At 68.0% G+C, this 27,115-nt stretch overlaps 4 protein-coding genes across 14 annotated transcripts; 1 reads left to right on the top strand and 3 right to left on the bottom strand.

Annotated features, from left to right (window-relative positions):
- Positions 1-2: 2 nt before the first annotated feature.
- On the bottom strand, positions 3-8,561 carry TRIM3 (tripartite motif containing 3). Of its 3 annotated transcripts, none has more exons than XM_041401150.1 (12): positions 8,396-8,561; positions 7,517-7,658; positions 5,551-5,785; positions 5,005-5,165; positions 4,577-4,757; positions 3,502-4,225; positions 3,205-3,308; positions 2,795-2,962; positions 2,546-2,714; positions 1,784-1,854; positions 1,537-1,677; positions 3-671 (listed from the first exon to the last, which is right to left on the bottom strand). In XM_041401150.1, the coding sequence occupies exons 2-12, from the start codon at positions 7,642-7,644 to the stop codon at positions 519-521; spliced, it is 2,235 nt and encodes a 744-aa protein (XP_041257084.1). In that variant the 5' UTR covers positions 7,645-7,658; positions 8,396-8,561; the 3' UTR covers positions 3-518. The 3 variants fall into 3 exon arrangements, with proteins under 3 accessions (XP_041257084.1, XP_041257085.1, XP_041257086.1); XM_041401151.1 differs by lacking the exon at positions 8,396-8,561 and adding an exon at positions 8,311-8,368; XM_041401152.1 differs by lacking the exon at positions 8,396-8,561 and adding an exon at positions 7,927-8,187.
- Positions 8,562-10,725: 2,164 nt separating this feature from the next.
- ARFIP2 (ADP ribosylation factor interacting protein 2) lies at positions 10,726-16,254 on the bottom strand. 5 transcript variants are annotated; one of them, XM_041401161.1, is made up of 9 exons: positions 16,149-16,254; positions 15,206-15,313; positions 15,005-15,113; positions 14,056-14,166; positions 13,398-13,513; positions 13,072-13,293; positions 12,555-12,712; positions 12,302-12,476; positions 10,726-11,963 (listed from the first exon to the last, which is right to left on the bottom strand). In XM_041401161.1, exons 2-9 carry the CDS (start codon positions 15,302-15,304, stop codon positions 11,808-11,810), a joined length of 1,146 nt encoding a protein of 381 aa, XP_041257095.1. In that variant the 5' UTR covers positions 15,305-15,313; positions 16,149-16,254; the 3' UTR covers positions 10,726-11,807. The 5 variants fall into 5 exon arrangements, with proteins under 5 accessions (XP_041257095.1, XP_041257097.1, XP_041257098.1 ...); XM_041401163.1 differs by having other exon boundaries at positions 15,206-15,382; positions 16,149-16,185; XM_041401164.1 differs by having other exon boundaries at positions 16,125-16,182.
- Positions 16,236-17,242, top strand: TIMM10B (translocase of inner mitochondrial membrane 10B). Its single transcript, XM_041401165.1, has 3 exons — positions 16,236-16,369; positions 16,603-16,698; positions 16,770-17,242. The coding sequence occupies exons 1-3, from the start codon at positions 16,331-16,333 to the stop codon at positions 16,974-16,976; spliced, it is 342 nt and encodes a 113-aa protein (XP_041257099.1). The 5' UTR covers positions 16,236-16,330; the 3' UTR covers positions 16,977-17,242.
- A 348-nt stretch (positions 17,243-17,590) lies between these two features.
- RRP8 (ribosomal RNA processing 8) lies at positions 17,591-26,983 on the bottom strand. 5 transcript variants are annotated; one of them, XM_041401144.1, is made up of 16 exons: positions 26,777-26,983; positions 26,544-26,703; positions 26,043-26,466; positions 25,746-25,875; positions 22,968-23,147; positions 22,339-22,653; positions 21,857-21,939; positions 21,385-21,523; positions 20,946-21,080; positions 20,737-20,860; positions 20,520-20,656; positions 19,743-19,856; positions 19,330-19,511; positions 18,992-19,217; positions 18,277-18,487; positions 17,591-18,027 (listed from the first exon to the last, which is right to left on the bottom strand). In XM_041401144.1, exons 1-16 carry the CDS (start codon positions 26,849-26,851, stop codon positions 17,759-17,761), a joined length of 2,904 nt encoding a protein of 967 aa, XP_041257078.1. In that variant the 5' UTR covers positions 26,852-26,983; the 3' UTR covers positions 17,591-17,758. The 5 variants fall into 5 exon arrangements, with proteins under 5 accessions (XP_041257078.1, XP_041257079.1, XP_041257081.1 ...); XM_041401145.1 differs by lacking the exons at positions 26,544-26,703; positions 26,777-26,983 and having other exon boundaries at positions 25,955-26,090; XM_041401147.1 differs by lacking the exons at positions 25,746-25,875; positions 26,043-26,466; positions 26,544-26,703; positions 26,777-26,983 and adding an exon at positions 24,179-24,473.
- Between the last annotated feature and the right edge of the window lie 132 nt (positions 26,984-27,115).

The following is a 27,115-nucleotide window of genomic DNA, read 5'->3' as shown; positions in this document are numbered from 1 at the left end:
GGGCCAGGGTACTTCCAGAATACTTTATTTTGTACATACAGTTTTGTCAGCGTGCGGCAGCTGCCCCACAACCCCTGGAGCCCCCCAGAGCTGTGGAGCAGCAGTGCAGTGGGGCAGCAGGCACACACAGTCACCCCACAGCTGGGGAGGGGATGGGGAGGGGGGACAGCCCTCAAGGGGCATGGGGCTCCGGATTGGCCACCCCACAGCCCCCCACAAGCCCTTCCAGCGGCTCCCCCTGCCCCTCACACCCCCCACACCTTGGAAACCCTGTCAGCAGGGGCAGTGGGATGCTGGCCCTGCCATGGGTGAGGGGCCAGACCGTGACCCCCAGGCAGCCCCCACCCCACGGGACCCATCCTCACCCCCCCAGGCCCGGCTGCCCCTGGGATAAAGTGCACATGAAGCCAGGCTGGCGCTTGGGGGGCAGGCGAGGCCGTGGGGCAGCCGTCACCCCCGCGCCCCGCCGCAGCTGCAGGCTCCCTCCCGCCCGCAGCCGTGCCCGCCGTGCCTGCCCGTCACTGCAGGTAGCGATAGGCCTTGAAGCAGTGGTTGCCCGAGTCGGCCACGACAACGTGGCCGTCGGAGGTGAGGGCCAGCCCCTGCGGCCCGTACAGCGGGTCAGCCGCCGTGTTGATGTAGGACAGGAACGAGCCCGCGCTGTCAAACACCTGCAGGAGGTGCACACAGCTGTGCCCAGTGGCCCAGGGACCCCCAGCCCCGAGAGCCCCCGGACCTGCAGGATGCACTCCCTGTGGGGGCATGTGGCCGAGATCCCCCCCCAGGTCTATTCCAGGTAACCCAAGACCCTCCCAGTTGCTCCCAGGTGACCCCAGACCCCTTCCCAGTCCATCCCAGTTGCCCTCAGTGCAAAACTTTTCCCACTTCCTCCCACTTGACCCTAGGCCCCCATGGACCATTCCCAGTTGACCAGAGACCCTTCTTTGTGGCTCCCAGTTGACTCCAGTTGCTCCCAGTTGTCCCTAGACCCCCTGCAGTTGACTGCAGACCCTGCACAGGCTCTTCCCCGTTGACCCAAGATCCTCTCCAGTTGCTCTCACTTAAACCGAGCTGTGTCCTGGGTCCCTGCAGGTGCCCCACAGCACACACGTGGGTTAGGGGTCAGCGATGGGATGGGGAGGGGGCAGTGCTGAGCCCCCCTGGGCTGCAGAGGGGGGATGTGTGCAGGCACAGGTGTGCAGGCACAGGTGTGTGTGTGTGTGTGTGTGTGTCCATGCAGGCCCAGGTGTCTGTGCAGCACAGGTGTCTGTGCAGGTACAGGGGGGCAGGCACAGGTGTGTGTGTGTGTGTGTGTGTGTCCATGCAGGCCCAGGTGTCTGTGCAGCACAGGTGTCTGTGCAGGTACAGGGGGGCAGGCACAGGTGTGTGTGTGTGTGTGTGCGTGTCAATGCAGGCACAGGTGTATGTGCAGAACCGGTGTCTGTGCAGGTACAGGTGTGCAGTCACAGGCACAGGTGTGCAGGCACAGGCACAGGTGTGCAGGCACAGGTGTCCATAGGGGCACAGGTGTGGTACCTGGATGCGGCTGTTGCCCCAGTCAGCCACGATGATGTTGCCATTGCTGTCCACGGCCACCCCTGTGGGCGCGTTGAACTGCCCGTTGCCCTCCCCGTGCGACCCGAACTTGAACAGGAACTCGCCCTCAGCATTGTACACCTGGTGGGCACAGGGGACAACACGTGGCAGTCTGGGGGGGCCACTGCAGCCCCCCAACCCTGAGAGCAGCAGGGGGCTCTCAGCACCTGCCTGTGGCTGCGCTCACCTTCACAGAGTGGTTGTGGAAGTCGGTCACCACGATCTCATTCTTGTTGTTGACAGCCACAAAATGGGGTCCTGAGGAGACAAAGGGGGCTCAGCCCGAAAGGGGCACGGGGTGCTCATCCCCAGGACTGGCGGGGCTCAGCCCTGAGGGGAATGGCGGAGTTCAGCCCTGGCCCCATGGCAGGACCAGGATGAACCCAGAGCCCTGAGGTATGGACAGAGCCCAGAACTCAGAGCCCACAGGATGGAGCCACTGCCAGAATCTGAGCCCAGGGCCCCAGCCCAGTACTGAATCCTGAACCCAGACCCGCAATCTGTATCCAGAACCAAACCCAGTGCACCAGGACACACAGCTCAGAGCCCAGACCCAAACCCAGAACCTGGAACTATATCCCACCCTGGGAACCAGAACCAAACCCTGAATTCAGAGCCTGGCATCTCAGTCCCCAACCAGAACCCAGAGACAGAACCCAGAACTGGATCACCAGCCCAGAGGCCTGAACCTGGTGCTAGGCCTAGAACCAGATCCTGGCTCCCTGTCCAGCCCCAGAACTCAAACCAGAGCTCAGAACAGGTCCTGAGCCCAGAACCTGAACCCACAGCCCAGAACTGGTTCCAGAAAGCCAGCCTAGAACTGCAGCCTGGAGCAGTGCCCCAGGGGTCCCAGTGCCACCAGCTGCCCCAGCAATGTGGGGCACGCAGTCCTGCCTGCCCTGCTCCCTGGGGAGCCCAGGGCCCACAGCTGGGGGGGTCCCAGGGCTACCTGCGAACTGGCGCTCAGCGGTGCCGCGGGAGCCGAAACGGGCCACCAGCTTCCCGTTGGGCTGGAAGATGAAGACGCAGCAAGCCTTGTTGTCCACCACGATGATGTGCCCGTTGCGGTCCACGGCGACGCCCTTGGGGCCCATCAGCCGCCCCGCGCCCAGCTTTGTCTGGGGGGGACAGACAGTCAGGGTGGGAGGTGCCACGGTCCCCCCACCCCTCAGAGCCCTGCAGCCCTGCTCCCCCTCACCTTGAACTTGCCCTCAGGTGAGAACACGCTGACCCAGCGGTTGTCGTAGTCGGCCACAATGATGTCCCCGTTGGTGTCCACTGAGACGCCCGTGGGGCGCTGGAGCTGCCCTGGGGAACGCCCCCGCACCCCAAAACGCAGCCGGAACTGCCCCTCGTTACTGAACACCTGGGAGGGCAGCAGGGTCAGGGGAACCGGGGGAACACCCCCACACCCTGAAATGGTGTGGGGGCAGCCAAAACTGCCCCTCACTGGAGAACCACTGTGGGGGCTGGGCGGAGCAGGAGGAGCCAGTGGGGATCCCGGGAGAGGCCGTAGCTGCACACATTGGTTACTGCTGATGGGGTCAGTGGGGTCATGGGGATTCAGGGTTACCCGGGGGGGTCGGTGGGGGTCGCAGGGGTCCATACCTGCACGCACTGGTTGTTGCTGTCGGCCACGACGATGCGGCCGGCGCTGGATGTGGAGATCCCCTGCAGGTTGGTGAACTCGCCCTTCTCCCTGCCACGGCTGCCTGCAGGCACATGGGGCCCCAGGAGATCACTCACCACCCCGGTAAACCCCTGCCACCCCCTGGCGCCCTCCACCACCGCCCCAGGGAGCCGTGAGGAGTCCAGGGAGACCCCACCATCCTGGAGAGCCCTAACGAACCCCCCATCATCCCAAGACACCCCCACTGCCCAGGACCCCCCACGCGCCCTGCTCACCGACGCGAAAGATGAGCTCGTCCTCGATGGGGTTCTCCTTGCGCTTGGCGCTGCCGTACATGCTGGCGGGGCGGCGCAGGGCCTTCTGCCGCACGTGCCCCCCGCCCGGGGACTTGACGCGGCGCTTGGCCTCCTCGGGGGACGGGGGCACGTCGCTGGGGCGCAGGGCGCGCGCGCGGAACGGGGAGCCGCGCACGGGCTGCCCGTACAGCAGGATGGACAGCACAAAGTCACCCTCGGTGCGCGGCGTGTACACCAGCTCGTAGGTGCCGTTGCGGTTGTCCTGCACCTCGGCCTCGGCCGCGGCGCCGTCGGGGCCCGTCACGGCGAAGCGCAGGCGGGCGCCGCCGCTGCGCACCAGCGCCCCGTCCTTGTCCTTGGTGGTGACGCTGAGCGAGCAGGGCTGCCCCACCACGGCCTGGCGCAGCCCCTCGCCCGTGGCCACCGTGGTGTGCGCCGTGGCGCTGGTGGTCAGCAGCGCGCCCAGGTTCTGGATGGAGCGGCGCAGCCCCTCGGGCTCGGCGTGGAACTCGAGCTGCGCGTTCTCGTGCGGGTGCTCGGGGAAGGGCCGCGCCGCCAGCTCCCGCAGCCGCTCGCCCATCTGCTTCTGCACCAGCAGCACCTCCGTGGCTGAGCCGTGGTGCAGCGCCTGCTCTGTGAACGCGCAGCTGCTCAGGATGCTCTCCTGGCCCTGCCGCAGCACCTCCAGCTGCGCCTCCAGCACCTGTGCGACCAGGACATCACCTGTGGCACCAGGTGGGACCCCGGTGCCAACACCCACACTTGAACCACATCCTGGCCCTGCCGCAGCACCTCCAGCTGCACCTGCATGCATCCTGTGCGGATGGCGCGTCTCTGTGCTGTCCGTGTGGGACCCCCACGCCCAGCACCCCTAACCCACACTCCGCCTGCACCCCCAACTGCACCGCAGCCGTGGCCACAACCCCAGTGCTGGTGCTGCACTGGGACCCCAACTGTTGCACCGGCTGGGCCACCGGCACTGGGCTATGGCTGGGGTACTCACACACCCTCCCAGGAAGGGCTGGTGAAGTGCAGAGAGCCCCGGGTGTGTTACCTGCTGCTTGGCAGCACAGGTGGCCTCCAGGTCGCGCAGCAGCACCTCCCGCCGCTGCCGCAGCGCTGCCTCCAGCTCCTCGAAGCTGCTCCCAATCTCTGCCTCGGCCTCAGCCCGGCGCTGCCCCAGCTGCCGGCTGATCTCGGCTACCAGCCCCACAGCTGCCGCCAGCTGTGGGAGCCTGCGGAGACATGGGGGCCCCCTGAAGTCCCAAACCCCCACCAACCCCACCGGAACCCTGAAGCCCCCCACAGCACCCTCATCCAGCTGTGGTACCCTGCAGAAGGAGGACATGGGCACTCCCTGAACCCCCAAACCCCACGGTACCCTCAGCCACCCCTCCCCCTGTGTGTGGGCGGCATCAAGCTGGCACTGCAACCAGTGGGAGTGGGGCCACGGGGACCCCCAGAAACCCCTGCCCCCCGTACCTGGCACGCACAGCGTCGAGCTGGTGCTGCAGGGCTGCCTTGTGCTGCTCCAGCACGTCACGCAGCGGCACGGTGCGGTGGTCCCGGTGCTCCCGCCGCTCCCCCTCCGTGCACTCCCGGCACATGGCCGTCTCGCAGGGCTCGCAGTAGAACTCCATCACCTGCCACACCTGCGCTCACCTGCTGCCCCACACCTCAGCCCACAGGACCCTGCAGCCCACCCCAAATCACCTCCTGAGCCCACACGGCCTCTCCCAGACTCCCTGGACCACTGCAGCCTCCCCAGACCCTCTCTGGACCCTTTCTCCAAGGCCTGCAGCTCCCCCGACCCCCTTGACCCTCACAGACCTCCTTAGCCTTCCCAGATCCCAGCCCTCCTAAAGCCTTTCCAGCTCCTGCAGGTCCCCAGTGCCCCTGAGTCACATCAGCCCTTGGGACCCTCCCAGGCCCCCCAGACACCTGCAGCCCACAGGTCCCTGCAGCCACTCCCAAACACCCTGAGCCCCTGCAGCCCCCCCAGCCCCTCCCCAGCCCCTCGGCCCCCACCTTTCCCTCGTGGTTCGGGCAGCAGAGCGGCTGCCCGGTGGCGGCGCCCAGGGGGGGCAGGGGTGCAGGGGGGGCCCCGCGGGGGTCAGGGTCCCGCTGCAGCACCTCCATCAGGTTGGTGATGAAGAAGTTGTTGGGCAGCGCCGGGACCCCCCGCTCGGGCAGGATCGAGGTCTGGCGGCACACAGGGCACGACAGGGACAGGCTCTGGGCCGGAATGTAGTTCTGCAGACACCTGGGGTCACAGGGGTCACGGGGGTCACAGGGGTCACTGGGGTCAGGGGTCACACAGGGCGTGACAGGGACAGACTGGGCCAGGACATGGAGGGGGTAGGGACAGGAGTGGGGGCTGTGGGGGCATGTGGGTCCAGATATAGGGACAGCAAGTGAGGGGATGCATGGGGGACAGGACTCGCTGGGGATGGGGGAATAGGGGATGGCAGTGGCGGCAGAACAGGGGGATGAAGGGACAGATGGATGGACAGAGAGACAGGGGAACAGACAGGCAGGTTGATGTGGGACAGAAGGGGGAATATGCCACCTAGGGTTGGGGGCAAGTAGAGAGTGGGATGGACAGATGAACACGAGGGTCAGGGTGCAGGACAAGGGCACGCGGATAGGCCTGGGGACAGGCAGTGGCACAGGGACAGATGGATGGACAGGGGGGCTGCACACAGTGACAGTGGGACAGAGGCAGCAGGATGGACAGACAGGGCAGGAGGAACACAGGGAGAGGGGGGCAGTGAGACAGACCGAAGGGTTGGGGTGCAGGCAGAGAGCAGGGGGAGAGACGGACAGACAGACATGGGGGCTGTGTGGTGGAACACCAGGGTGTGAGAACAGGGTTGGAGGGACAGACAAACCAGGGGACAGATGGACAAGATGGCAGGGCTGCAGTGTCACTCTAGGGTGCAGGAGGAGGACAGACGGACAGTCACATGGGGGGGCTGTGCAGTGTCACACGAGGATGGGAGACACAGATGGACAGACAGACAGGAGGGCTATGTGGTGTCACACCAGGTGGGGGAGCAGCAGGGGAACAGGCAGTCAGACAGATGGACAGGATGGATCCAGGGCAGCAGTGCCAGTGCCCCTGGGGAGATAGACGGATGGATGGATGGATGGATGGATGGATGGACGGAGCAGGACCAGAGGGCTCTGGGAGCACAGAGAGAGGGGGCCATCAGCAACAAGACACCCCCACTCGGGGACCCAGCCAGGGTGCCCCCAGCACCCACACTCGGGGGGCTCAGGGGCTGCACAGCCCTCACAGAGAAGTGGGATGGGGAGGGCAGGGGGGTCCCAGCCCCACCTCGGGGGGCACAGGGAGGCTGGAGCCCATCTCTCACTGGGGAGGGTTAGGGAGTGCAGGGGGGCCTGGCTCACCACCAGCAGGGGTTGAGGGGGGCTCTGCTCACACTAAGGGTTTTGGGGGTGCAGTGGGGCACACTGGGGGTGCTGCCAGTAGTGCTGGGGTACAGGCTCAGGGACACAGGGGATGCAGCAAGGCAGAGGGGGTGCACTGGGGGGCAGAGGGGATGGATGCTGAGGGGCAGAGCAGGCTGGGGGTGCAGTAAGGACAGGGGGGGTGCATTTGGAGGGTCGCAGTGGCAGGGCTGCAGTCAGGACTCAGTGGGGTGCAGGGCGCCCAGGGCACAGTGGGGATGTGCTGGGATGGCTGCTGGTGGGGTGCAGAGGGCATGGGAGGGGTGCAGGGCTGCTCAGAGACAGGGTGGGGATGGAGAGTGGGTGCCAGGGCACAGAGGGTATACCGGGGGTGCAGTGGGGTGCAGGGAGGAAGTGTCATGAGGGGTCCCTCTCACAGAAGGTATGCAGGCAGGGATTGGGTTCGGGGGGTGCAGGGGCGGCTCAGGCGGGGTTCAGGGGGTCTGTCACAGAAAGCGTGCAGGCAGGGATGGGGTTTGGGAGGATGCAGGGGGCTCAGGGTGGCTTCGGGAGGTCCCACCTCTCGCAGAAGGTGTGCAGGCAGGGCAGCACCTTGGGGTTGCAGTAGCGGTCGAGGCAGATGCTGCAGATCAGGAACTGCTGGTCAATCTGCCGCACCACCGGGCTGGCGGGCTCGTGGCGGGCCATGGTGGCTCCTCAGCCTGGGAGGCACACCACAGTGAGGGGCAGGCACCTGCACCAGCCCATGGGGCTCCCCGGCACCCCACGGCCGCTCCCAGCCCCAACGCACGGCACACAACCCCCACCCGCCCCACAGGCTCCTGGTGGGTCGCGGCAGACCCTCAGCCTGAGAATGGGGGGAATTTAAATGCTTGGGAGGCACTGCATGGCATCCCACAGCCCACCACCCAACCCACAGCGCCCCGCAGCCCCCTGCCCACCCCACACAGGGCCACAATGGACACTCACCCTGTGGCACGGGGGCTCAGCACGCCGGGGCACCCACAGCGCCCACCCCAAGGCATCCCACAGCCCCTGGCCCCACAGACACCTTGTGGGGCACACGCGGGCCCCCACCATGCCCGTGACACCCACAGCCACGCCACCACCGCGTCCCACGGCACTGCCCTGCCCCACCTCCCCCTGCCCCTCAGAACCCCCTGATCCCACAGCCGCTCTCCTCGGCCCCACGGCGCCCGGCCCCATCCGCCGCACGGGGCGCGCACAGCACCCGCCCTCCTGCCCCACGGGCACACCCCACCGCCACCAGCCTCCTCCAGAGCGCGGCTCCGAGCCAGCCCCTGCCCCGGGGACGCTCCTCGCGCCCTCCCGTGTCCCCCGTGCCCCACTGACCCCCACAGCGCCCTGTCCGCCGTGCCCCACCGCCGCCCGTCCCTCGCCCCGGTCCCGCTCACGGCGCTGCGCCCGCCGCACTCACCCCCCCCGCAGCCCCCTCCTCGCTCCCGCGCGCGCCGCGGGACCCCACGGCGCATCCTCGGCCCCGGCCCGGGATGCGACAGGGAGGCGGCCGGGCCGGGCGGCACCAAGCGCGCTCCGCGGGGGGAGGCGGAACACGCCACCGCCTCCCCGTTCCACGGAACCCGCCCCCGAGGACACCCCGCTCGCGGCGGCGAGGCGTCGCCGCAGGACGCGTTGCCGCCCCCGACTGGGGGGCTCGTGGGGAGAGTCCGGTGGGAAAGTGCTTGAAGTGACCCCTCAGCCCCCCCCTCCAACGTCAGTGGTCTCGCCTGGGCTGTGGCTCTGCAGCTGGGGGGGGGCGCCGCGCATCCAGGGGTACCCGGCTGTTGCCACGGCAACCACATCCCGACCCCGAATTTGGGGGGGCTGACCCCAAATTGGAGGGGGGACAGCACTGGGGAATGTGGGCATACACTGGTGGGTGGGGGCATGGCGGGGCGGGGGGGTACCGAGCGGGGGGGCACGGCAACCACATCCCGACCCCGAATTTGGGGGGGCTGACCCCAAATTGGAGGGGGGACAGCACTGGGGAATGTGGGCATACACTGGGGGGTGGGGGCATGGCGGGGCGGGGGGTTACCGAGCGTGGGGTGACGGGTGGCATAAATTGGGAAATAGGAAGAATATAAAAGGGGGATAAAGGGCGATAACGGGAAGGTCAAGGCAAACAGGTGGATATAAAGGGGAGCGAAGGGGATGCACAGGTAAAAAGACGAGTTAAATAAGGATTACAGAGGGGTGCCATAAAGGAAGTGCAGGCGGGGTACAAAGGGGTTTATAGAGGGGGGGATAGGAGTAAAACCAGAGCCCAGCAGGCCCGCCCAGCCCCTCAGTTTGCAGGGAGCCCACACTTCTTCCCACCCGCCAGCTGCCACAGCTCCTCCTCTGCGTGGGACCCCCCCTCATCACCATCACGCCCTCAGCTGGTGCCCCTCCACCCCCAGGGCAGGGGCCCCACCCCGTTCAGGACATGGCATCGAGCCCACCTGCGGCAGCTTCCCGGGAATCCCAGCAGCTCCTGGCTGCCTCCTTTGGGTGAGGCGAGGGGGCAGCGAGCAGGCGCTCTTGGACAGGGCATCCTGGCAGAGCTGGAGCTCCAGGGGTGCAGAGGAGGTGCCCCTACCCCCAGTCTGGCCCCTGCTGGAGAGGGCCATGGCCACAGGGATGGGAAGATGCTGACCCGGCCCAGCACATTTGGTGACCCATCAGGGAGACCCATCAGCTCCAGGATGGAGCCAAAGCTCTGCCTTAAACCAGCTCCCCAATAAATCTGTCCCAATCTGCATGGGGGGCCCCAGCATGGTCCCCTGACCCTCCACCTTGGCCTCAGTGTCTGGAAGGTTCCGCAGCCATCACAGTGCCCAGGAGCAAGGATGATGATGAGGGTGATGGGGGTTCCTGCCCTGGGACACGGGACCCACCCCAGCACCTTCCACTCCCAGCCAGGCACCAACAGGAGCAGCAGAAGGTGCTGAGGCTCAGCGTGTCCCACGGGCACCACAGCACAGCGGGCATCAGGTGCTGGGATTCCTGCAGCACAGGAGGATCACCTGTGCTCCATCCATCCATCATCCATCCATCCAACCATCATCCATCCATCCATCAATCCAACCATCATCCCTCCATCATCCATCCATCCATCCATCCATCCATCCCCATGTCTGGGGAGTGGCAGGGCCCCATGGGAGGGTTTCAGTGTTCAGGGGGCTGGGGCAGAGGGTGTCCAGGAAGAAGGTTCAGGGGCATTGGGAATCTTCTGAAGGCAGTGTCCCAGGGGCCAGTGAGTGTCCTGGGGGGTGTCCAGGAGCCCAGGGGAGCAGCAGCCTGAGTAGGAATAGGTTGAAGGGCGACAGAGGAGGGCACTGGCCCCAGTGCCTGGCCTGGGGAAGGGGAATCTATCCTGATTCCTGAGCTCCCAGTGCCACCAGTGGGACAGTGGTGACGGTGCCAGGAGCCCCAGGCTGACCCCACCCAGCTTCCCCCTGCGGTGCCCCCCATCCTGTCCCCATTTACTCCCACCCGTCCTGGTTCATGCTGGAGCAAGGGGTGGCTCCCCTCGCCAGACACAAGTGAGCAGGGTCCCCCCAAGCCCCCCAGAGCCATCTCTCCTGTGCTCCAGCTCATTCCCCTTCCAAGCCTGGGCCCCCCACAGGTACCAGCCAGTCCCCCTTGCCCTAGGGCTCCATCAGAGTCCTCACCACTGGGGGCTCGTTCCCCTGTCTGCCACCCACCCTGGCAGCCCCAGCCCGTGGGGTGCAGCCCCTCCTTGCCCCACTGTAGCTCAGCACACACTGATCTGTCCATTTATTCGGGGTTTTACAGAAGTCAGGGGGTTGGGGGGTCAGACCATCACCAGGGCGGGCAGGGGGAAGTCGGATCCCGACATTAAATTATCAGTTAAATTAATGAGCAAGAAAAACCAACAGTTTTGTCTCAGGAGAAAGTGCCCAAGTGCGGGGGTAGGCGGGGGGGCCCCTCATGGGGTGGGGGTGGACCCTGGCCGGGACCCCAGCCCCCCATGTGCAGCACAGGTGCCCCAGGCCCGGGACACGCCTGTGCCCGCACACGGACATGCATGGACACGCGTGCACCCCCTGTGCCGCCACTGACGTTTGGTCCCTGCTTGGAGCCCCCCATCCTCTCCCAGGGTTCCAGGGGACCTGTGACTGGCCAGCGACTCCCCCCTGCCACTAGCAGCAGGGCACAGGGACCCCTCACCAGCCCAGCCCAGGATGCCACAGCCCCGGGGAAGCAGGGGGGTCTTTGGGGGATGCAGCCCCCTGTGAATCAGGAGTGCATGATCGGCCAGGCTGGAAACACTGTGACCAGCCTGGAGGGGGCCAGGGTGTCCCTGGCAGTGGTGGGCAGAGCGGGAGCCCCCCTGGGTGCCAGGTGCAGTGGGGAGGCCCCACAGCCCGTCCCCGACACAGGGGGGGCCCGGCTGTTCCAGTGCTGCCCCCACCCAGCTCCACTGTGCCACAGGGCAGGGGGCTCCCTGGGTGGAACCTGGCAGTGGGCCTGGGAGGGGTGCACCCTCATCCTGCCCCGGGGAGGCAGAGGGGGGACAGTGGAAGGTCCTGGCTCACCCCAAGGTGAGTGGGGTGTCTGGGGGCAGCAGCCCAGCGAGCCCCCTTAGGAGTGTCAGGGGCAGGGGGGGCTCCAGCTGTCTGCTGTGTGGGGTCTGTGCTGAGGAGCTGCTGCGCCCTGCCCTGAGGAGAGGCTGTGGGATGAGGGGGGACCCAGCCCACTGGCAGCTCCCCACACCTGGTGGCCCCCCCCATCCAAGACCAGGCCTGGGCTGTGGCCCCCACGAGCCCCCGGCCAGAACTGAGGTCCATGTGTGCTCCTCCATCCAGGGGGGCACAGGGGGCTCACTGCTCCTCCAGCCAGGAGGGCTTCTCGGCGCCGGGGGTCTTGAGCTTGATGTTGAACTGCTTGAGGGTCTGCTCAAGCTGCTGCTGGTTCCCAGCAAAGTACGCAGAGATGGCGTTGTGGAACAGCAGCAGTTGCTTGTGCATCACCTTGATCTGAGGAGGAAGGGGATCGTGACTGGAGGGGCCTGAGCCCACCCCAGCAGCACAGAAAAGGGGTTGGAAAGCCCTCTGAGACCCGCCTCGACTGCCACCACTCCCTCTCTGCACTGCCCGTTCCACCCAATTCGTGTCCTTGAGTGACAAATTCAACATGGCTGTCAAATCCCTGCATGGACCCCATCCCCGTGCCTCCTATCCCTGCACTTCCCCCTCATCGCTATCCCGAAACCCCCCTCCTCATGTGCCCCACCTCTCCATGCCCCACCTCTGTCTTCCATCTCCCATTCCTGTGTCCCCCATCCCCACCCTACACCTCCCATCCCTGTACGCACCTTGTTCTCCTCCAAGAATTTGAGCTTGATGGCCACGTCTGCCCGCAGCTTCTCGTACTTGTCCTTGTGGCTCTGGAACTGGCTCTGGGCCGCGTCCAGGCGGCTGACAGCGCCGGCATCGCGCGGGCCCATGCTCAGCTCCTCCAGGTCCGTGCGGTACGCGTCGTACTCCAACCTGCACAGCATCCCCGGCATCACTGACCCGCCCCCAGAGCTCCCCAGGAGCCCCGAGCCCCCCGGCTCCCTGTCCCACCTGGCCGTCTCGTACTGCTTGACTGTCATGAGCGTGTCCTCCATGGTCTTGTTGACCAGCGTGTTGATGCTGGACACAAAGAAGTTGACGGCGCCCAGCAGCGTCTCCCCGTTCTTGCACAGCAGCTTCTGCGTCTCCGCGTTGTACCCAAACTCCTCCTGGGGACACAGGGATGGGGGCACAGGTGAGTGGCCATGGATCACATCCCCACTCCCCTCCATCAAGGGTGCTGGGGGAAAAGCCCCCTGAGACCACCGAGGCCAACCATGAGGCAGCACCACCAAGCCCAGCACCAGCACTACATCCACTCTTGTGCAGATCGTGTTCCCGCCCTGGTCCAAGTGTGACTCCCCAGGTCCTGACCCCCACAACCCCAGTGTCAAGCCCCAGCTACCCCTGCCCTCCCAGCCTTTATGTCCAGGTGTCCCCTCCAAGTCCTGGCGCTCCCCGTCCTCCCCCAGCCCTGGTGCCCAGGTGTCCCTGCCCTCACCCCAGTGTCCCCCTAGCCCTGGCACACCTGGAGCTCAGGGGATTTCTGGCTGAGGTCGGCGAAGGCGTCGCCCAGGGCGTGCTGGGTCTGTACGAGGCTGTAGAGGTGGGCCGTGAGCGCCCGTGCCAGGTGCAGGACGCTCTCGTACTTGCGCTTGGTCTCCCGCAGCAGCTCGATCTGGGTCTCCAGCTCCAGGTCCACCGTGCGCGACCCCCGGCCGAAGCGCTCCGAGAGCAGCTGCTTGGTGCACTGCAGCAGGGCACAACGGGGGCCCCACGGCATGTGTCAGTCCCCCAAACCCCTCCCAGAGCAGCTGCTTTGGGACGGGGGCAGGAAGGCCGCTCACCCCTCACCTTGTAGGTGTTGATCCCCCACTTCTTGACAATGTCAAACTTCTCAACGGCAATGCCTCGCACGACCTCCTCTCCACCGGCTGGGGGTCCGGGGGGTGGTGGGTGCAGCCCGGGGCCTGGCACAGGGACAGGGATAGGAACCTGGCACCAGCTCCAGGAGAGCAGCAGCCATGGGGACTGGGCAGCCCCAGGCTCCAGAGCCGTTGTCCTGGAGCTGCTGTTTCCACAGCAGCATGCTCAGCTCTGGGCATATGCCCAGCACTGGCTCAGACAGAACCTGGTGAGGACCCTGCTCCTGCCCAGCCCCTCTGAGGGTCCCACACAGGGGCACAGACCCCAGCCCAGCCATATCTGCTTGCACCAAGCCCTGCTCCATCCTGCTGACTACCCCCACCAGGCTGGACACAGGGGGAACACTGCCCAGCAGCACTGGGAGTCCCTCAGGTGGGCTCAGGGGCAGAGTGAGCCCCCCTGGCCAGGACCCACCTCTGAGCCCCCGGGCGCATCAGCGCTGTCCTCTGTCCCAGCACAAGGATCAGCACCAGCACCAGGCTCTGGCCACGACACAGCCGCCACGGGGGCTCTTACCAATGTCCCCCGGGAGGCCCGGGGCCCCCAGACCCACGGGACGCCCGGGGTGGAGCGAGGGGCGCAGTACCTGCGGGAGGCGCGGCCGGGCGGGCCATCCTACGGGCAGCGGGCGCGCTGGGGGGCACCGATGGTCCTCGGGGGGGGTGAGGATGGACAAGAGAGCCTGGAAATGGGGGGGCTGCGGGGGCCGAGCAGGGTGGGGCAGGACAGGACGGGGGCACAGGGCACGGGACAGTGGGATAGCCAAGGCAAAGGGGACGGGGGCAAGGGACAGGGACGAGTGCGCGGGCGGGCGGCAGCGGGAGAGCGACGGCAGCAGGTGAGCGTTGGAACCCAGAGACATGGCTGCAGCCACACAGAGCGACTCCCCCAGCCCAGGAACCCCCCAGCTCCGGCCCCTGTGCAGGAATGCACCCCGAGGGCTGGGCAGGCCTGGTGTCGTGGGGACGCCGGGACACAGAGACACAAGGCCAGCAGCGGCAGTGCTCCAGGGAAGCACACACGCGTGCACTCGTCCTCCCTGCCCACACGGACCTTCCTCCAGCCCTGGGGGAACCCTCAGGGAGAGGTCTGCATGGAACAAGGACGGTGGTGCCAGGTCCCTCAGGGTGTGGACCAGTCTGACTGGGACAGCAAGGAGTCAGTGGGGTGTGGGCCCCCTGCCTGCCCCCTCATCCCCAGCACACTCCAGAGCCCCCGCTGCACGGGGACCAGGACAGACCTGGGATCCTCCAGCAGAGCAGAGACTCAGAATCCCACGGGGACAGAAATTCCCAGCAGAGACCCCACCCTGTGACAGGGGAGCAACCCAGCCCAGGGAGAGCAGAGCTGGGGCAGCAGCCCCTCCTCTGCCTCAGTACACACCCCACACGCTGCCCCTGCACAGGCCCCGAGCCCACCCAGGAGACACCTCGGCTAGGCCACGGCACAGCCTTGTGTCATAAATCAGGGCACTGAGGGGAGCTGACCCCTCTGCCCCACGATGATCCCATTCCCTGCCCAGCCAGCCCCGCTACCTTTGATGGTGCCCGTGGGGATGATGCCCTCGGCTGTGCCCCCATAGCCGCCCGACACGATGCTGGTCTCGTTCAGGTTGGGTCCCGACACCATCACCTGCTGCAGGTCCTGGGGGGCACAGGAGCACAGGGGGCTGAGATGCAGAGACAGCACAGCCCTGGTTCAGCCCCAAACACCCCCCGGGCTTCCCGACCCCGGACCTGCTCCAGGCCATCATCCTCGGGCAGGCTGCTGGTGTCCCCGTTGCTGCTGATGGGGATCTCCATGGTGGCTGCCTTGCTCAGGATCCCGTCCGACATCCTCAGGGCCTGCAGGGACACAGCCGTGCTGCTGGGGCCAGGACCACCCGGCAGTACCGCGAGGCCGGGGGCTGCAGCCTGGAGGGAGGGCCCACGTCGGCGCTGCTGGCGCTGAGCAGACGCTGCCCCCGGTGCAGAGCCGCCTGCAGCCCCTGCCCAGCCCGGCTCGGCGCCCTCGGACACCCCCGGTGCCCAGAACGGACCCGCAGGGTGGCACATGCCAGAGGCGCCGACCCCACCGTGGCTCCTGCACCATCCCGCCCAGGACTCGCGGGCTCCCCCGCCCCCGGGCCGCACTCCGTGCTCCCTCTCACAAACCCCGCCGGGGATCCCCGCCGACCGTGCTCCGGGACAGCGGCGCTGGCGGCGCCCAGCACGGCCCCGGCCGGGAGGGCGCCGGGAGCCACGTCCGCAGGAGAGCGGGGGGGCCCCGCTGCGCCCGGACCGGTCCGGGCACATTCCACAGCAGGCGGGGCCCGGGGCGGGCTCCGAGAAGCCGCTACCCGTGACCGGTCCCCTCCCGGCGGGACAGGGCCCGGCCAGCGCCAGGGCCGAGCCCTGCGGGCAGAGGCCGTCACCGCCCAGCGCCATCCTCGCCGGAGAGCGGCCCCGCAGCCCCACAGCCTCCGGGGCGGGACGGGGGCAGTGTCGGAACGGAGCCCTCCGCAGCCACGCACGGCAGGGCCCCGGGTCGGGACCGACCTCCGCGGGAACCCCCGGTGGCCGCTCCTGCCGGAACCGGCCCGAGCGGGCGGCGGCGGCCCCAGCCCCGCTCCCGGGGCTCTCCCAGCCAGGCCCCACCGGCCCCGCGGCCGCTCACCCTGCGCGGCCTCCCCGGCCCCACCTGCGCCCCGGCCCCGCCGGGCCCCCCCGCGCCGCTCCCGCTCCGCCTCGGCCCGGACGCGCCGAAAGTGGCGTCAAGGGCCCGGAAGTGGCGTCATCGCTGAGCCGGACGGAAGTGGCGTCGCTGGGAGTTCGGCGGGTGGTCCCGCGGGCGCGGAGGGAGCGGGCCCGGCCCGGCCCGGCATGGACCCGGCGGCCGAGCACCGGCAGCAGCTCCGCAGCGTGAGCGCCTGGGCCGGGGGCGGGCAGCGGCGTGTCCCGCGAGGCCTTCATGGGGCGTCCCGGCGTGTCCCGGGGGCTCCGGCCGTGGGACCTCGAGGTGCCGGGTTCGCCGGAGAAGCGGTGGGGTCCTGGAAGGGACCCGGGCTGGCCGGGCGGCACGCCGGGAGTCGCGGTGGGTTTCGGGGGTCGCGGACCGGCTCCGCCCGGTGTGACCCGCGCCGCCTGTTCCCCAGCTGCGGGACTTCCTGCTGGTCTACAACCGCATGACCGAGCTCTGCTTCCGCCACTGCGTCTGCAACCTCAACTACCGGCTGCTCACGGGCCGCGAGGTGAGCGGGGCACGCGGCCCGCAGGCCGGGGCCCGCAGGCCGGGCGGCCCCTGACCCCCTGTCCCCCGCAGGAGTCGTGCCTGGACAGCTGCGCCGCCAGGCTGGTCCGCGCCAACCACCGCCTGATGGGCGCCTACGTGGGGCTGGTGCCGGCGCTGCTGCAGCGCCGCGCGGCCGAGCACGGGGCCCCAGCGGGGCCGTCCGGACTGCCGGCCTCCCCTGAGCCGGCCCCGGGCCCCGCGGAGCCCTCGGAAGGCGCTCCCGCCGCCGGCACGTAGCAGCAGCTGGCCGCAGCTCCCCGCGGCCGTCGGACGCCACTGGCAGCAGCCCGGCCCCGTGCCAGCCGGAGCAGCTGCATCCCTGCTGCCCGGAGCCCCGGGCTGGAGCAGCATCTGCACCGGGCCCCGGGAGCCCCGAGCAGCGGCTGGGCTGCGCCGGGCACCAGGGCTGGGGGCACAGGAACGGGGGAAGGCCCCCCGAGCCCTCCTGGTTGTGGATTTCTGGGAAGTGGATTGTGAGTACCAATAAAACATCTCCACAGTAACGGCTTAGTGTGACACGTGGGGAGGGAACCAGAACCCTGGCCTCTGTTCCCTGCTGAGAGACCGTGGCACAACTGGGAATCCAGGGAATTGCGCTTAAATGTGAGACAAACGTCTCCCTTTAGGAGCCCTGTGAGCACCGGGGCACTGTGGGGCCCTGAACATTCTCACTCCAGCTGGCTGGCACAGAGCAGGCACTCAGACAGGGCAGTGCCCCCCAGCTAAGGGCGTGTGTGTGCGTGGTCCTTGGGAGAGCCTGGCCTCTTCTCTCCCTGCTGCAGCCCCTGGGCTGAGGGCGTGGGCTGCGGGCCCAGGACAGGGCTGCGGGCAGGCGAGCACTAGCCCCAGTACAGAAATAAATCAATATATTCCGTGTACAAAACATGCTCCTGCAGGCCCGGCCGGGCACTCCCGCGCATATAAATAAGGCCCGGGCCGGCCTCCCCTCTGTCCTGCCCGCGGGGGCCAGCGCCTGCGCCGGGGCCACCCCTCCCGCGGGACCCCCGGGCTGGCCGGGGTCACTTGAGGTCCACGTCAAAGTCCAGCACCAGCAGCTTGGTCTCCTCGGTGCCGTTGCGGCTGCCCACGGCGCACACCAGCTTGGTGTTGGAGGCACGGATGCGCCACACGACCCCCCCGGAGCCCCCGCTCTCCAGGGCCACCAGGTTTCGCACAAACTCCCCCGTCTTCAGGTCCCACAGCTTCACTGTCCCGTCATCGGAGCTGGTCACCACGAACTTGGAGCTGAACTGCAGGCAGGTGACTGCACTCTGGTGCTTGCTGGGACCTAGGGGGAGGCACCCGTGAGCCCCACGTGCACCTGGGGCACCCACTGCTGTGTGACATGGGTGCTGCCACACCTGGCACCTCAGAGCCACAGACCTGGCTCCTCAGGGACACACCACTCTGTCCAGACACAGCCCCAGGGGCAAGGAGCTCCTTTCCCTCCCACCCCCAAGGCAGAGAGCTGCCCCTTCCCAGCCCCCTGGTGGGGGGAACTCCCCGCTGCCCCCAAGGGTGAGGAATCCCCTCTCACCCTGCAGCGTCTGCAGGCACTGCCCCGTCTTGATGTCCCAGATCTTGACAGTGGAGTCGGCGTTGCCGGACACGAGGATGTTGTCACGCAGCTCCATGCCGCTGGTGAGTGACTGGTGCCCCATGAGCGTGTGCAGGCAGTTCCCACTCTCCACATCCCACACGCGGATTGAGGTGTCCAGAGACCCGCTCACGATGTGTGTCCCATCAAACTGCCAGAGAGAAGGGGTCCAGCTCAGTACTGAGGACAGGAGTGTCCCTGGTTTGGGATACAGCACCACCAGAGACCCCAGTTCAGCAGATGAGACAGGCTCACGCACCTCTTGGCTTTTTGGGCTGTAGAAATGCTCCAGGAAAGGGGCATGGAGGAGTGTTTAGTGTTTATGTCCACAGCATGTGTGCGTGGAAAGTGGGGTCAGGGGGCAGAGACTGTCCCCGCAGGACACAAACACGTTTCATGTGTCCTTGCAGGGCAGATACATCCCCTTCAGGACACACATGTCCCTGCAAAGCTCACAGGGCCTTGCATGACACAGGCACAGCCTATTTGTCCCTACAGCACATGTGGAACCTTGGGCACAGCTTGTGCCCATGTCTGGAAGGCAGGGGAGCGATAGGGCAAGCCATCAGGAAGGCAGGTTGTACCTGAGGGAGCAGGGAGGGCAGGGGAGCCAGAGAGGGGGAAGCAGCAGGAGGGGACGCGTGCGGGGCCGTACCTGCAGTGAGTAGACCCGGTTGGTGTGCCCCTGCAGCGTGTGGGTGCAGCTCTCGCTCTCGGGGTCCCACACCTTGACCGTGTAGTCGTAGGCTCCGCTGACCACCTTGTTGCCGTCATACTGGACGCAGCGCACGGCTGCCACGTGGCCCATCAGCACGTGCAGGCACTGCCCCGTCTCGATGTCCCAGAGCCGCAGCGTGGCATCCCGGGAGCCACTCACCACCCTGCAGGTGAGGGGACACCTGTGTGGGGCCCAGCTGCCAGGGCAACCTGGGGCTGACACGGCTGAGCCCCGCGGATATCGCCCCTGACCAGCAGCCGCAGCCCCTGCTGTACCTGTTGCCGTGCAGGTGCATGCAGCGCACGGTGGACGTGTGTCCGTACAGCGTGTGCACGCACTCGCCGCTGTCGGCGTTCCACACCTTGAGTGTGCGGTCAGTGGAGCCGCTGATGACAATGCTGTCCCTCATCTGGGAGGACCAAACCCCCCCAGTGTGGCCCACCAGCGTCTGCACACACTGCGGGGAACAGGACATGAGGGACAGGTGAGCCTCTCACACCTCCCCACCCCTGAAACAGCACAGAGGAGCAGCACAACTCCCTGCCCTTGCCATATAGGGCCCAAACTGACCCCAGGAGTCAGGGTGTAGCACCACCTGTGCTCGGCACAGGGAGATGGTCCCTGCCCCAAACCCCTGTGGCGATGATGACAATGCCACGCTCAGTTCCCTGGTGACAGTGACGCTCACCTCCCCTGTGACAGCTGACCACACTTTAAGCGTGTTGTCATCAGAGCCGCTTACTATGCGATTCCCACAGAACTGCAGGCAGGTGATCACATGGTCATCGTGGCCCTTCAGTACCTGTGGGAGTACAGGAGTATGTGGGGGGCAGTGTGGCCTCCCCCGCCAGCAGGACCCCCCAACACAATGAGCAGTGGGAAGGCAGCAGGAGCTGTGGGGAGGAAAGGCAGGCGGGTCTCCAAACCACCTGCAGCCCCTGACGCTTCTGCAGGGCAGCAGAGCTGGGGTGTGTGGTGTGTCTGGCAGCTGCTGCAGGGGCAGGGGTTACAGGAGAACAAGGAGTGGGGGGCTCAGGAACCCAGCAGCAAGAGAAAGGGTGGTGGGGACTACCCAGGGGCAGGAGGGACACACAGGGAGAGATCACCAGGGTTCTGGGACCCTGCACAGAACACAGTTGAGCCCTGTGATGCTGCACCTTCCCTGGGTGCTGGGGCTGACTGCAGGCCTGCATGGGGGTTTGGGGAGGGGCAAAGGAAGGGACCCCCTTCTCCAGGCCCAGGGGACCTCATTTCTGTTGCCCCCACTGCTCTGAGCAAGCTGGATCTGCTCCCATGGCAGATCCTGTATCAGCTTCCCTATACCAGTGACCTGGGGTCTGTCCCCAGAGGGACCCCCACCAGCCCCTCAGCTCTCCAGGGTCTACCCCTGGCAGGGGCACTCGCAGGCTCACCGTGGGGACCACAGCTCCCCAGAGCCTGTCCCCGCTGGGACACCCAGACCTACCTTGGGGGGCCGCAGCTCCCCGCTGCGCCAGTTCATGTCGATGCGGTGCTGCCGCAGGAAGGCGAATTTCCAGGGGCTGTACATGAACCCAGGGCTGAGCAGGCGTCGCTTCCGCAGGTGTAGGGGCTCCTCGATCCCTGCAGGGGACAACACAGCCGTGCCTCACCTGGGTCAAGCCTGGGGTGGCCCCCCAGCCCCCACCCGGCAGGACCCTCACCTTCCTCACGGCACTTCTCCCTCCAGAGCAGGTTGTCCTCGGCCAGGACCCTCCAGTAGCGGCACGTCTGGGCGGCACGGAGCAGGTCCCGTGGCTCCAGGAAGGACAAGACGTACAGAGCCAGCTGTGAGGGGATAAAGGTCACAGAGCGGTCACCAGGGGCGGTCAGGCAGGCCAGGCCAGGCCCCTGGTCCCCAGGCTTCACTCACCTCCTTGGGCAGCAGGGAGATGAAGTCCCGCTGGAACTGGGGCTCGATGACCTGCATCATGTACTTGATCTGCGCCGGCTCGCAGCGGTCAATGAGCTCATCCAGGGCCAGCAGCTTCTCGGGGCCGCTCCAGCGCTGCAGGGGGACCCCCAGTGAGCCCCGGCTCTGTGCCCCCAGCTAGCCCAGCCACAGCCCCGGCAGCCAGGCCTCTTGTCCCAGGCCAGGAGCCTGAGGCAGGTGGGAGTTTGTTGGGTCACAGGTGCTGTGTGACAGGTGACAACACAACTGGCCAGGGCTGAAACCTCCCCTGTGTTTCCTCACACAAACAAAACTACTCAAAATTCACTGTGGGTCCAACCCCTGCCCATAGTGGGGATCCCTCAGGGTCAGCTCCCTCCCCTCATACCCAGGCTGCCTGGAGCCACCAGGTGAGCCATACCTGGAAAGTGCGGAGCCAGTCCTGTAGCTCAGGTGGGGGGGCCACCGAGGGGATGCACCGGCGCCGGGCCTGCCCCACCTTGGCATTGCGCAGGTCCCCAAAGGTGGTCGTGGGGCTGGGTGTACAGGGACCCAGTGTCCTGGGACAAACACCAGGCACAGGTGAGGCCACGGCACACCTGGCACACGCCAGCACTGCTCTGGGCCACAGTGCTCCAGAGGCTCTTGGAACTGGTTCCTGCCAGTGGGAGCTGCACCCCACTGACCCCTTCTCTTTGCTCCCACCCTGCCGACCCCTTGCCCAGCCACGCAGCCCAGCCATGCAGCCCAGCCTGCTCAGCAGATAGGCAACTGGTCAGGGCTGGATCTCACCTGGGCCAACCCCTGCTCGACCCAAGTGGCTGCACCAACCTCCTGGGGAGGGCAGCAGGAGCTACGTGTCACCCCAGCACACAGAGCCCCCCGACCCTCACCTGCCATAGTCAGAGCCCTTGCACAGCTTCTTCCCGGGGGACAAGGCCCGGCCATCTGGCCCATTCTCTGACTTCCGCTTCATCTGTGGACACAGCAGGTTGGAGTGGCTGGAGAAACTCAGGCAGACCCCTGCAGACTCCCTGCCCACAGATGATCCTTGTGGACCCCTGCAGGCCACCCACCCAGAACTGACCCCTGTAGGCCCACTGCCCACACCTATGGGGCAGACCCCCACCTGCTCTTGCTTTCTTGCTTTTTCCCTTCGGGGTCCATACAGCAACAAAGGATCCCCACACAGGGCAAGGGGGGCTGCACCAGGGCCAGCCAGGGCTGGGGACCAAGGTAGCACCTCCTTCCCCCACCCTATGACCAAGGACCCCCATGATGGGCAGGGGTCTGCACGGGGGACTGCAGCAGCCCCAGCAGCAAGGCACCACGGAACCCCAGCCCCCGTTTACCCTCCCACAGGTGCCCCGGGCACCTTGGGGCGCAGGTGCCGCAGCAGCCCCCCGTCCCCAGTGCGCTGCAGGTAGTCGATCCACCGCTCTCCCAGCGTGTAGTACAGGTATACGTTGCTGCTGTCTTCCCCCTCCTCGCTGCAGCAGCTCCCTTCCTCCTCCTCCTCTTCATCGTCCTCCTCCTCCTCCCTGGTGGACCTGGGGGGCTCCTGTGGTCCCCGCCCCCCAGAACCATCAGGGTCTGCTCCAGACCTGGGGGTACCCTTCCAGGGGCGCTCGGGCTCCCAGGGCCCTGGTGTCTCCTCCTCCTCCTCTTCTTCCTCCTCTTCAGCCACCACCTGAGCAGGGAAAAGGCAGGGAGCAGGGCTGACTGCACCAGCCTTGGAGAGGCCTCCAGTCCCCTGCTGGAGACCCAGAGCAGGGCAGGGGCTGGGAGTGCTGCTGGATGGCTGCCAGTGAGAGCCACGGTCCCGCAGCACAAGGGCTCCACTCAACAGCACTGGGGGGCTGCAGGGCAACCACAACCACGAGCTCCTCCAGAATCTTCCAGATGCAGGTCTGTCTGCTAGCCACGAGCTTCCCCTGAGCCTCCCCAGAGCCAGACCTCCTCCCTCATCCTTGCACCTGGCAGCAGGAACCCTTCTGCACCTACCTGTGCCGCAGGTGCCCTGTGGTCCTCACTGTCCCCCAGGGGAGTGGGGCTGGCTCGCGGGGGCCCCTCGGGGCCGGGGCACCGCCGGCACGTCATGCGCTGGCTGTTGAGCTCCAGGATGCGTGTGGTAATGCCCTTGACATGCAGCAGGTCATCCAAGCAAGTGAAGCCCTTCAGCTCCTGCGTGGAGGGAAGTCAGCCCTGCCCAGAACAGAATCCCTCCTGCTCCCAGAGCCCCCGGCCCAAGCGGCCCCGCAGGGAAGAGTCACAGCGCTGTGAAAGTGGGCAGCAACCCACAGCTGCCAGCTGGGGTAGGAGCACTGCACCCCAGATGAGCAGGATGGGGAGCGAGGCTGCAGCTCCAGGGCAGGAGAACAGCTGGACACATGCAGATGCACACAATTGAGGCACCCACGGTCCCGGCCCGGCCCCGACCTGGGCTCAGCTGCCTCCCGTCACCCTGCACGGCTCCCGGAGCACCTGCCATGGCAGGAACCCGGCGGGGCCGGGCTGTGCTGGGGCAGGGCTCGACAGACAACCAGCGCAGCCCACGGGCCCAGGAAGGGCCCGACCGCCCCTTCTGACCGGGCAGGGCTCGTTTGACGGTGCTGCTGCTCCCCACGAAGGGCTGCAGCAGCAGCAGCGCCCGGGACAGGCCCCGCTCCAGACCACCCTCCCTTTGTACCCCCGGTTTCTGCCCTCCCGCCTCCCGGTGCTCCCAAGCGTGCGCGTTCACAGCACTTGGACATCCACGCCTCTGCCTCCTTCTCGAGCCCCAGACACGCCGAGCGCTCCCAGCCCCGCCTCGCCCGGCCGCGGCGCTGCCCATCCCTGCAGCATCAGGGCACGGCCGCCGCCGGGCCCGCGGGGCCGCTCCCACTGCTCCGGGCCGGGGCACCGCCGGCCGCAGGGTCTCGGCCCACCATCGCCGGTGACGGCGCGCGGAAGCAGTCGGGGCGCGGGGCCAGTCCCGTTCCCCCGGTTCCCCGCTGGGGCCCGGCAGCACCGGGGGCGGCTGCGCTCGCCCGGCCCCGCGGGCTCGGGGCGGGACTCGGGGATCCCGGCCCCCCACCTGCCCCAGCTACCAGCACGGAAACCGCGCTGTCGCCCCGCGGCCTCCACCCCGGGACCGACACCGCCACGGCCACCCCCGCCTCGGGGTCCCGGGCCCGGGGCGCCGTCCCCCCCCGCCGCTTCCCCCCCCCCCGCACCTCTCTCTTGCGGACGATACCGCGGGCACGGCGGCGGCCGATGCCGCTGAGGGCACCCTCCAGCTCGGCCACGCCGGCGCGGTTGATGTCGAGCTTGGCCCCGGCGGGGCCCGGCCCCGACATCCCGGTACCGGTCCCGGGCGCTGCCGCCGCGCAGGCCCCACCGCACCGCGCAGGCGCGGCCCCGCCCCCCACACGCGCAGACGTGGCTGTGAGGAAGCAGCGGCTTTATTGGTGATTGCGCGCGGGGGCGGAGCCAGCCGCCGTGGCCCCGCCCCGCCCCGGCGCTCCGGTCACCGCCGCTTGTACAGACACGGCCGCAGGCGCAGCCCGGGAGCGGGGCCCGGCCGGGCCGGGCCCGTCTTGGCGAACTCCAATACGTAGAAATAGGAGCTGGAGAGATCCTGGGGGCGCGGGGATACCCGACTCTGTTACCGGCACCCCGGAGCCCCCATCATCACCATAGCCCCGGAACACCCAGCCCCTCCAGCAGCACTCAGTGCTGCCTCAGCGAACCCCGGGTCCCCCCTGCCTCCTTCCAGACCCCCACAGTGCCCAGAGCCTGGCTGCAAAGCTCCTGTGGGGACTGAGCACCCTGGCCCCCAGCGTGCTCCTCTAAACGCCCAACACCCCCACACCACAATTCCTCCAGGCCCTGGGACCCCCAAGCCCCTGCTGGGCTACACATCCAGCTGCAGGCCCCACGCTGCAATCCCAGTGCGCTCCAGGCTCCCCTCATCCCCTCCCCAGCCCCATCCAACCCGCGTCCCAAACTGCCACAGCGTGCCCCCATGGTCCCCAGGACCTCCAAGCCTTCCCCCAGGACTCCACCCCCATGAGTACGTGTGCCCCCGTTCTCCCACCTGCAGCCCCCCCTGCACCAATCCCTTCCACCTCCACCTACTTTCACCATCCCCTGGTCTGCTCCACGCCAGGCTGGGTCTCAGTACACCCCCCCGGACCCCTTCCCTGCACCCGGCTCCAGGTGCATGCAGTGCCCAGCCCTAGGCACGCACCTTGGAGACGGTCTTGAAGCCCAGCTGCGTCATGGCCTTCAGGAAGGCACGGATGTCCTCAAAGCGGCTGGCCACCTCGGCCACCAGCAGGGTCCCCCTGCGGTCACTTGAGCACTGAGCAGGGTGCCCAGGCACCCCCAGGACGCTGCTCAGCATCCCTGCCCCAATCCCCCACTGCCCCACCACCTCTGCCTACCCGAGCCTGAGCACACGGTTGGCCTCTCCTAGGATCTCCTGCAGGTTGGTGCCCATCAGCGCCAGGCAGAACACGGCCACGTCCACCGACTCAGCCGCCAGCGGCACCTGCCCACCCCGGGACACCCCCGGAGAAGGAGGATGACTACTTGGCCTGGACGCCGCTCTGCACACCCCCGGGAGCAGGAGGATGGCGATGTTGACGGGGCCGGGACACACCCCCGGACTCGGCAGGCTTGTGCCCCGGGCACACACCCAGCTTTCAAGCAGACACAGCCGTGCCGCCCCCCGCACGGGACCCTCGGGTCACGGTCCCCCCACCCGCGCGCCCTCCCTGCCCCGGGGCTGCCCCGTACCTTGGCCATGTCGCAGACGGTGACCCGCGGGCTCAGCGGCACCAGGTCGAAGCAGTGCACCTGGTTCTTGACGCCGGCGGCCAGCGTGCAGTCCCCGCAGCCAAAATCCGCCACCACGAGCGACGCGGGGCTGGGGCAGGACGGCGGGCTCAGAGCGGCGCCTTGGCCCCGCTCCGCCCCCCCGATCACTGCCGGGCCCCACCGCTCACCCCCGGTCCATCCCCCGGGCCTCCGGTCAGCCCCACCGCTCACGGCCCCCCGGTCCATACTCCCCGCAGGCCTCGCCGTCCCGCTCACCGGCGGCGCAGGTAGCGCACGATGCGCTGCACCGGGCGCTCGGGCCAGCGCCGCACCTGCCGCTCGAAGCCCCGGTGGTAGAGGTGGAAAGCGGCAGGGTCGGCGCGGAAGAGCCGCGCGGCGTCGCGGCTGGTGCCGGTGTAGAGCTGCTGGTTCAGATAGCGGAACCGGGCGCCGAGCAGCCGCTCCTCCATCCGCGCGCGGAGCGCGGCCGAGCGGCCCGAGCGGGGCTCCGGGGCAGCCTCCGGGGGGCCCGGCGGCTCCGGGGGGCCCGGCGGCTCCGGGGGGCCCGGCCCAGAGCCCCGCTCCCCGTCCGACCCCGCCGGCCGCTCCTGCTGCCGCTGCCGCTTCTGCCGGTTCCGCCGCTGCCGACGGCTCAGTCCCGCCGGCTTCCCGGACTGCTCCGCCGGCTCAGCCGGGCCGTCTGGGGGCATGGAGAGGGGGCTCAGGGCGCGGAGGCGGCTCCCTCGTGCCCGCCGGGCCCCGGAGCCGTCCCGGTACCTGTGTCCGGCCGCTGCCCAGCCTGCCGGGGCTCGTCGGGACCGGCCGGGAGCTCCCCCGCCGCGGCCCGCGGCCCGCCGGCCTTCTTCCGCTTCCGGGGCCGCTTCCGCGCCGCCTCGCCGTCCCGAGCGGTCCCGGGCAGCCGCCTCTTTCGTGGGTGCTGTGGAGAGCGGGGCCGGTAACTACCCCGCGCCCGGGACTGCCCGGCCCGCCGCCCCGCATCGCCCGCTTACCGGTCGGCCCGGGCCCTCCGGGGCGCCGCGGGGCAGCGGCTCCGCTGCATCGTTCCAGCCCTGCTCCGCCAACATGGAGCGGGGACCCTCGGTCGGCACCGGGACGCACGTGCTCCCGCCCCGGAGCGCCGCGGGAACAGCCCCTCCCCGCGGCCCGGAGGACCGGGCGGGAGCCTCGGCTGCACGGGCGGTGCCGCGGCCGGCCCGCTCCGCCCCCGACCGGGTGACCGCGCTCCCGATCAATTCGGCACGCCCCGTAACCCCGCGTCCAGCCCGCCTGACCGCGCTCCGCGGCCCCGGCCCCGCCCCGCCCGGTGCCGTGTGGCGGAGCCCCGCCCG

The sequence above is a fragment of the Onychostruthus taczanowskii genome, unplaced genomic scaffold, assembly GCF_017590055.1.
Source record: "Onychostruthus taczanowskii isolate IOZ18803 unplaced genomic scaffold, ASM1759005v1 scaffold187, whole genome shotgun sequence".
Lineage (NCBI taxonomy): Eukaryota > Metazoa > Chordata > Aves > Passeriformes > Passeridae > Onychostruthus > Onychostruthus taczanowskii.
The sequence above is the reverse complement of the archived record's forward strand: the minus strand, read 5'-3'. Positions and strand labels throughout refer to the sequence as shown.

What these genes read in the sequence shown, in the direction of transcription:
- TRIM3 (XM_041401150.1), bottom strand. Translation starts at nt 7,644, where the DNA reads ATGGCCCGCCACGAGCCCGCCAGCCCGGTGGTGCGGCAGATTGACCAG. An exon ending in CTGCACACCTTCTGCGAGAG is followed by an intron (nt 5,786 to 7,516) that starts GTGGGACCTCCC and finishes CTGTGACCCCAG; the next exon opens with GTGTCTGCAGAACTACATTC. An exon ending in CGAGCTCATCTTTCGCGTCG is followed by an intron (nt 3,309 to 3,501) that starts GTGAGCAGGGCG and finishes ATGTGCCTGCAG; the next exon opens with GCAGCCGTGGCAGGGAGAAG.
- ARFIP2 (XM_041401159.1), bottom strand. Translation starts at nt 15,895, where the DNA reads ATGGCGCTGGGCGGTGACGGCCTCTGCCCGCAGGGCTCGGCCCTGGCG. An exon ending in AGAAATCCCCTGAGCTCCAG is followed by an intron (nt 12,713 to 13,071) that starts GTGTGCCAGGGC and finishes CTGTGTCCCCAG; the next exon opens with GAGGAGTTTGGGTACAACGC. An exon ending in AAGCAGTACGAGACGGCCAG is followed by an intron (nt 12,477 to 12,554) that starts GTGGGACAGGGA and finishes GATGCTGTGCAG; the next exon opens with GTTGGAGTACGACGCGTACC.
- TIMM10B (XM_041401165.1), top strand. Translation starts at nt 16,331, where the DNA reads ATGGACCCGGCGGCCGAGCACCGGCAGCAGCTCCGCAGC. An exon ending in ACCGGCAGCAGCTCCGCAGC is followed by an intron (nt 16,370 to 16,602) that starts GTGAGCGCCTGG and finishes CCTGTTCCCCAG; the next exon opens with CTGCGGGACTTCCTGCTGGT. An exon ending in GGCTGCTCACGGGCCGCGAG is followed by an intron (nt 16,699 to 16,769) that starts GTGAGCGGGGCA and finishes TGTCCCCCGCAG; the next exon opens with GAGTCGTGCCTGGACAGCTG.
- RRP8 (XM_041401144.1), bottom strand. Translation starts at nt 26,851, where the DNA reads ATGTTGGCGGAGCAGGGCTGGAACGATGCAGCGGAGCCGCTGCCCCGC. An exon ending in TCTCCCTGCTGCCCAAGGAG is followed by an intron (nt 20,861 to 20,945) that starts GTGAGTGAAGCC and finishes ATCCCCTCACAG; the next exon opens with CTGGCTCTGTACGTCTTGTC. An exon ending in GGTCAGCTGTCACAGGGGAG is followed by an intron (nt 19,512 to 19,742) that starts GTGAGCGTCACT and finishes TGTTCCCCGCAG; the next exon opens with TGTGTGCAGACGCTGGTGGG.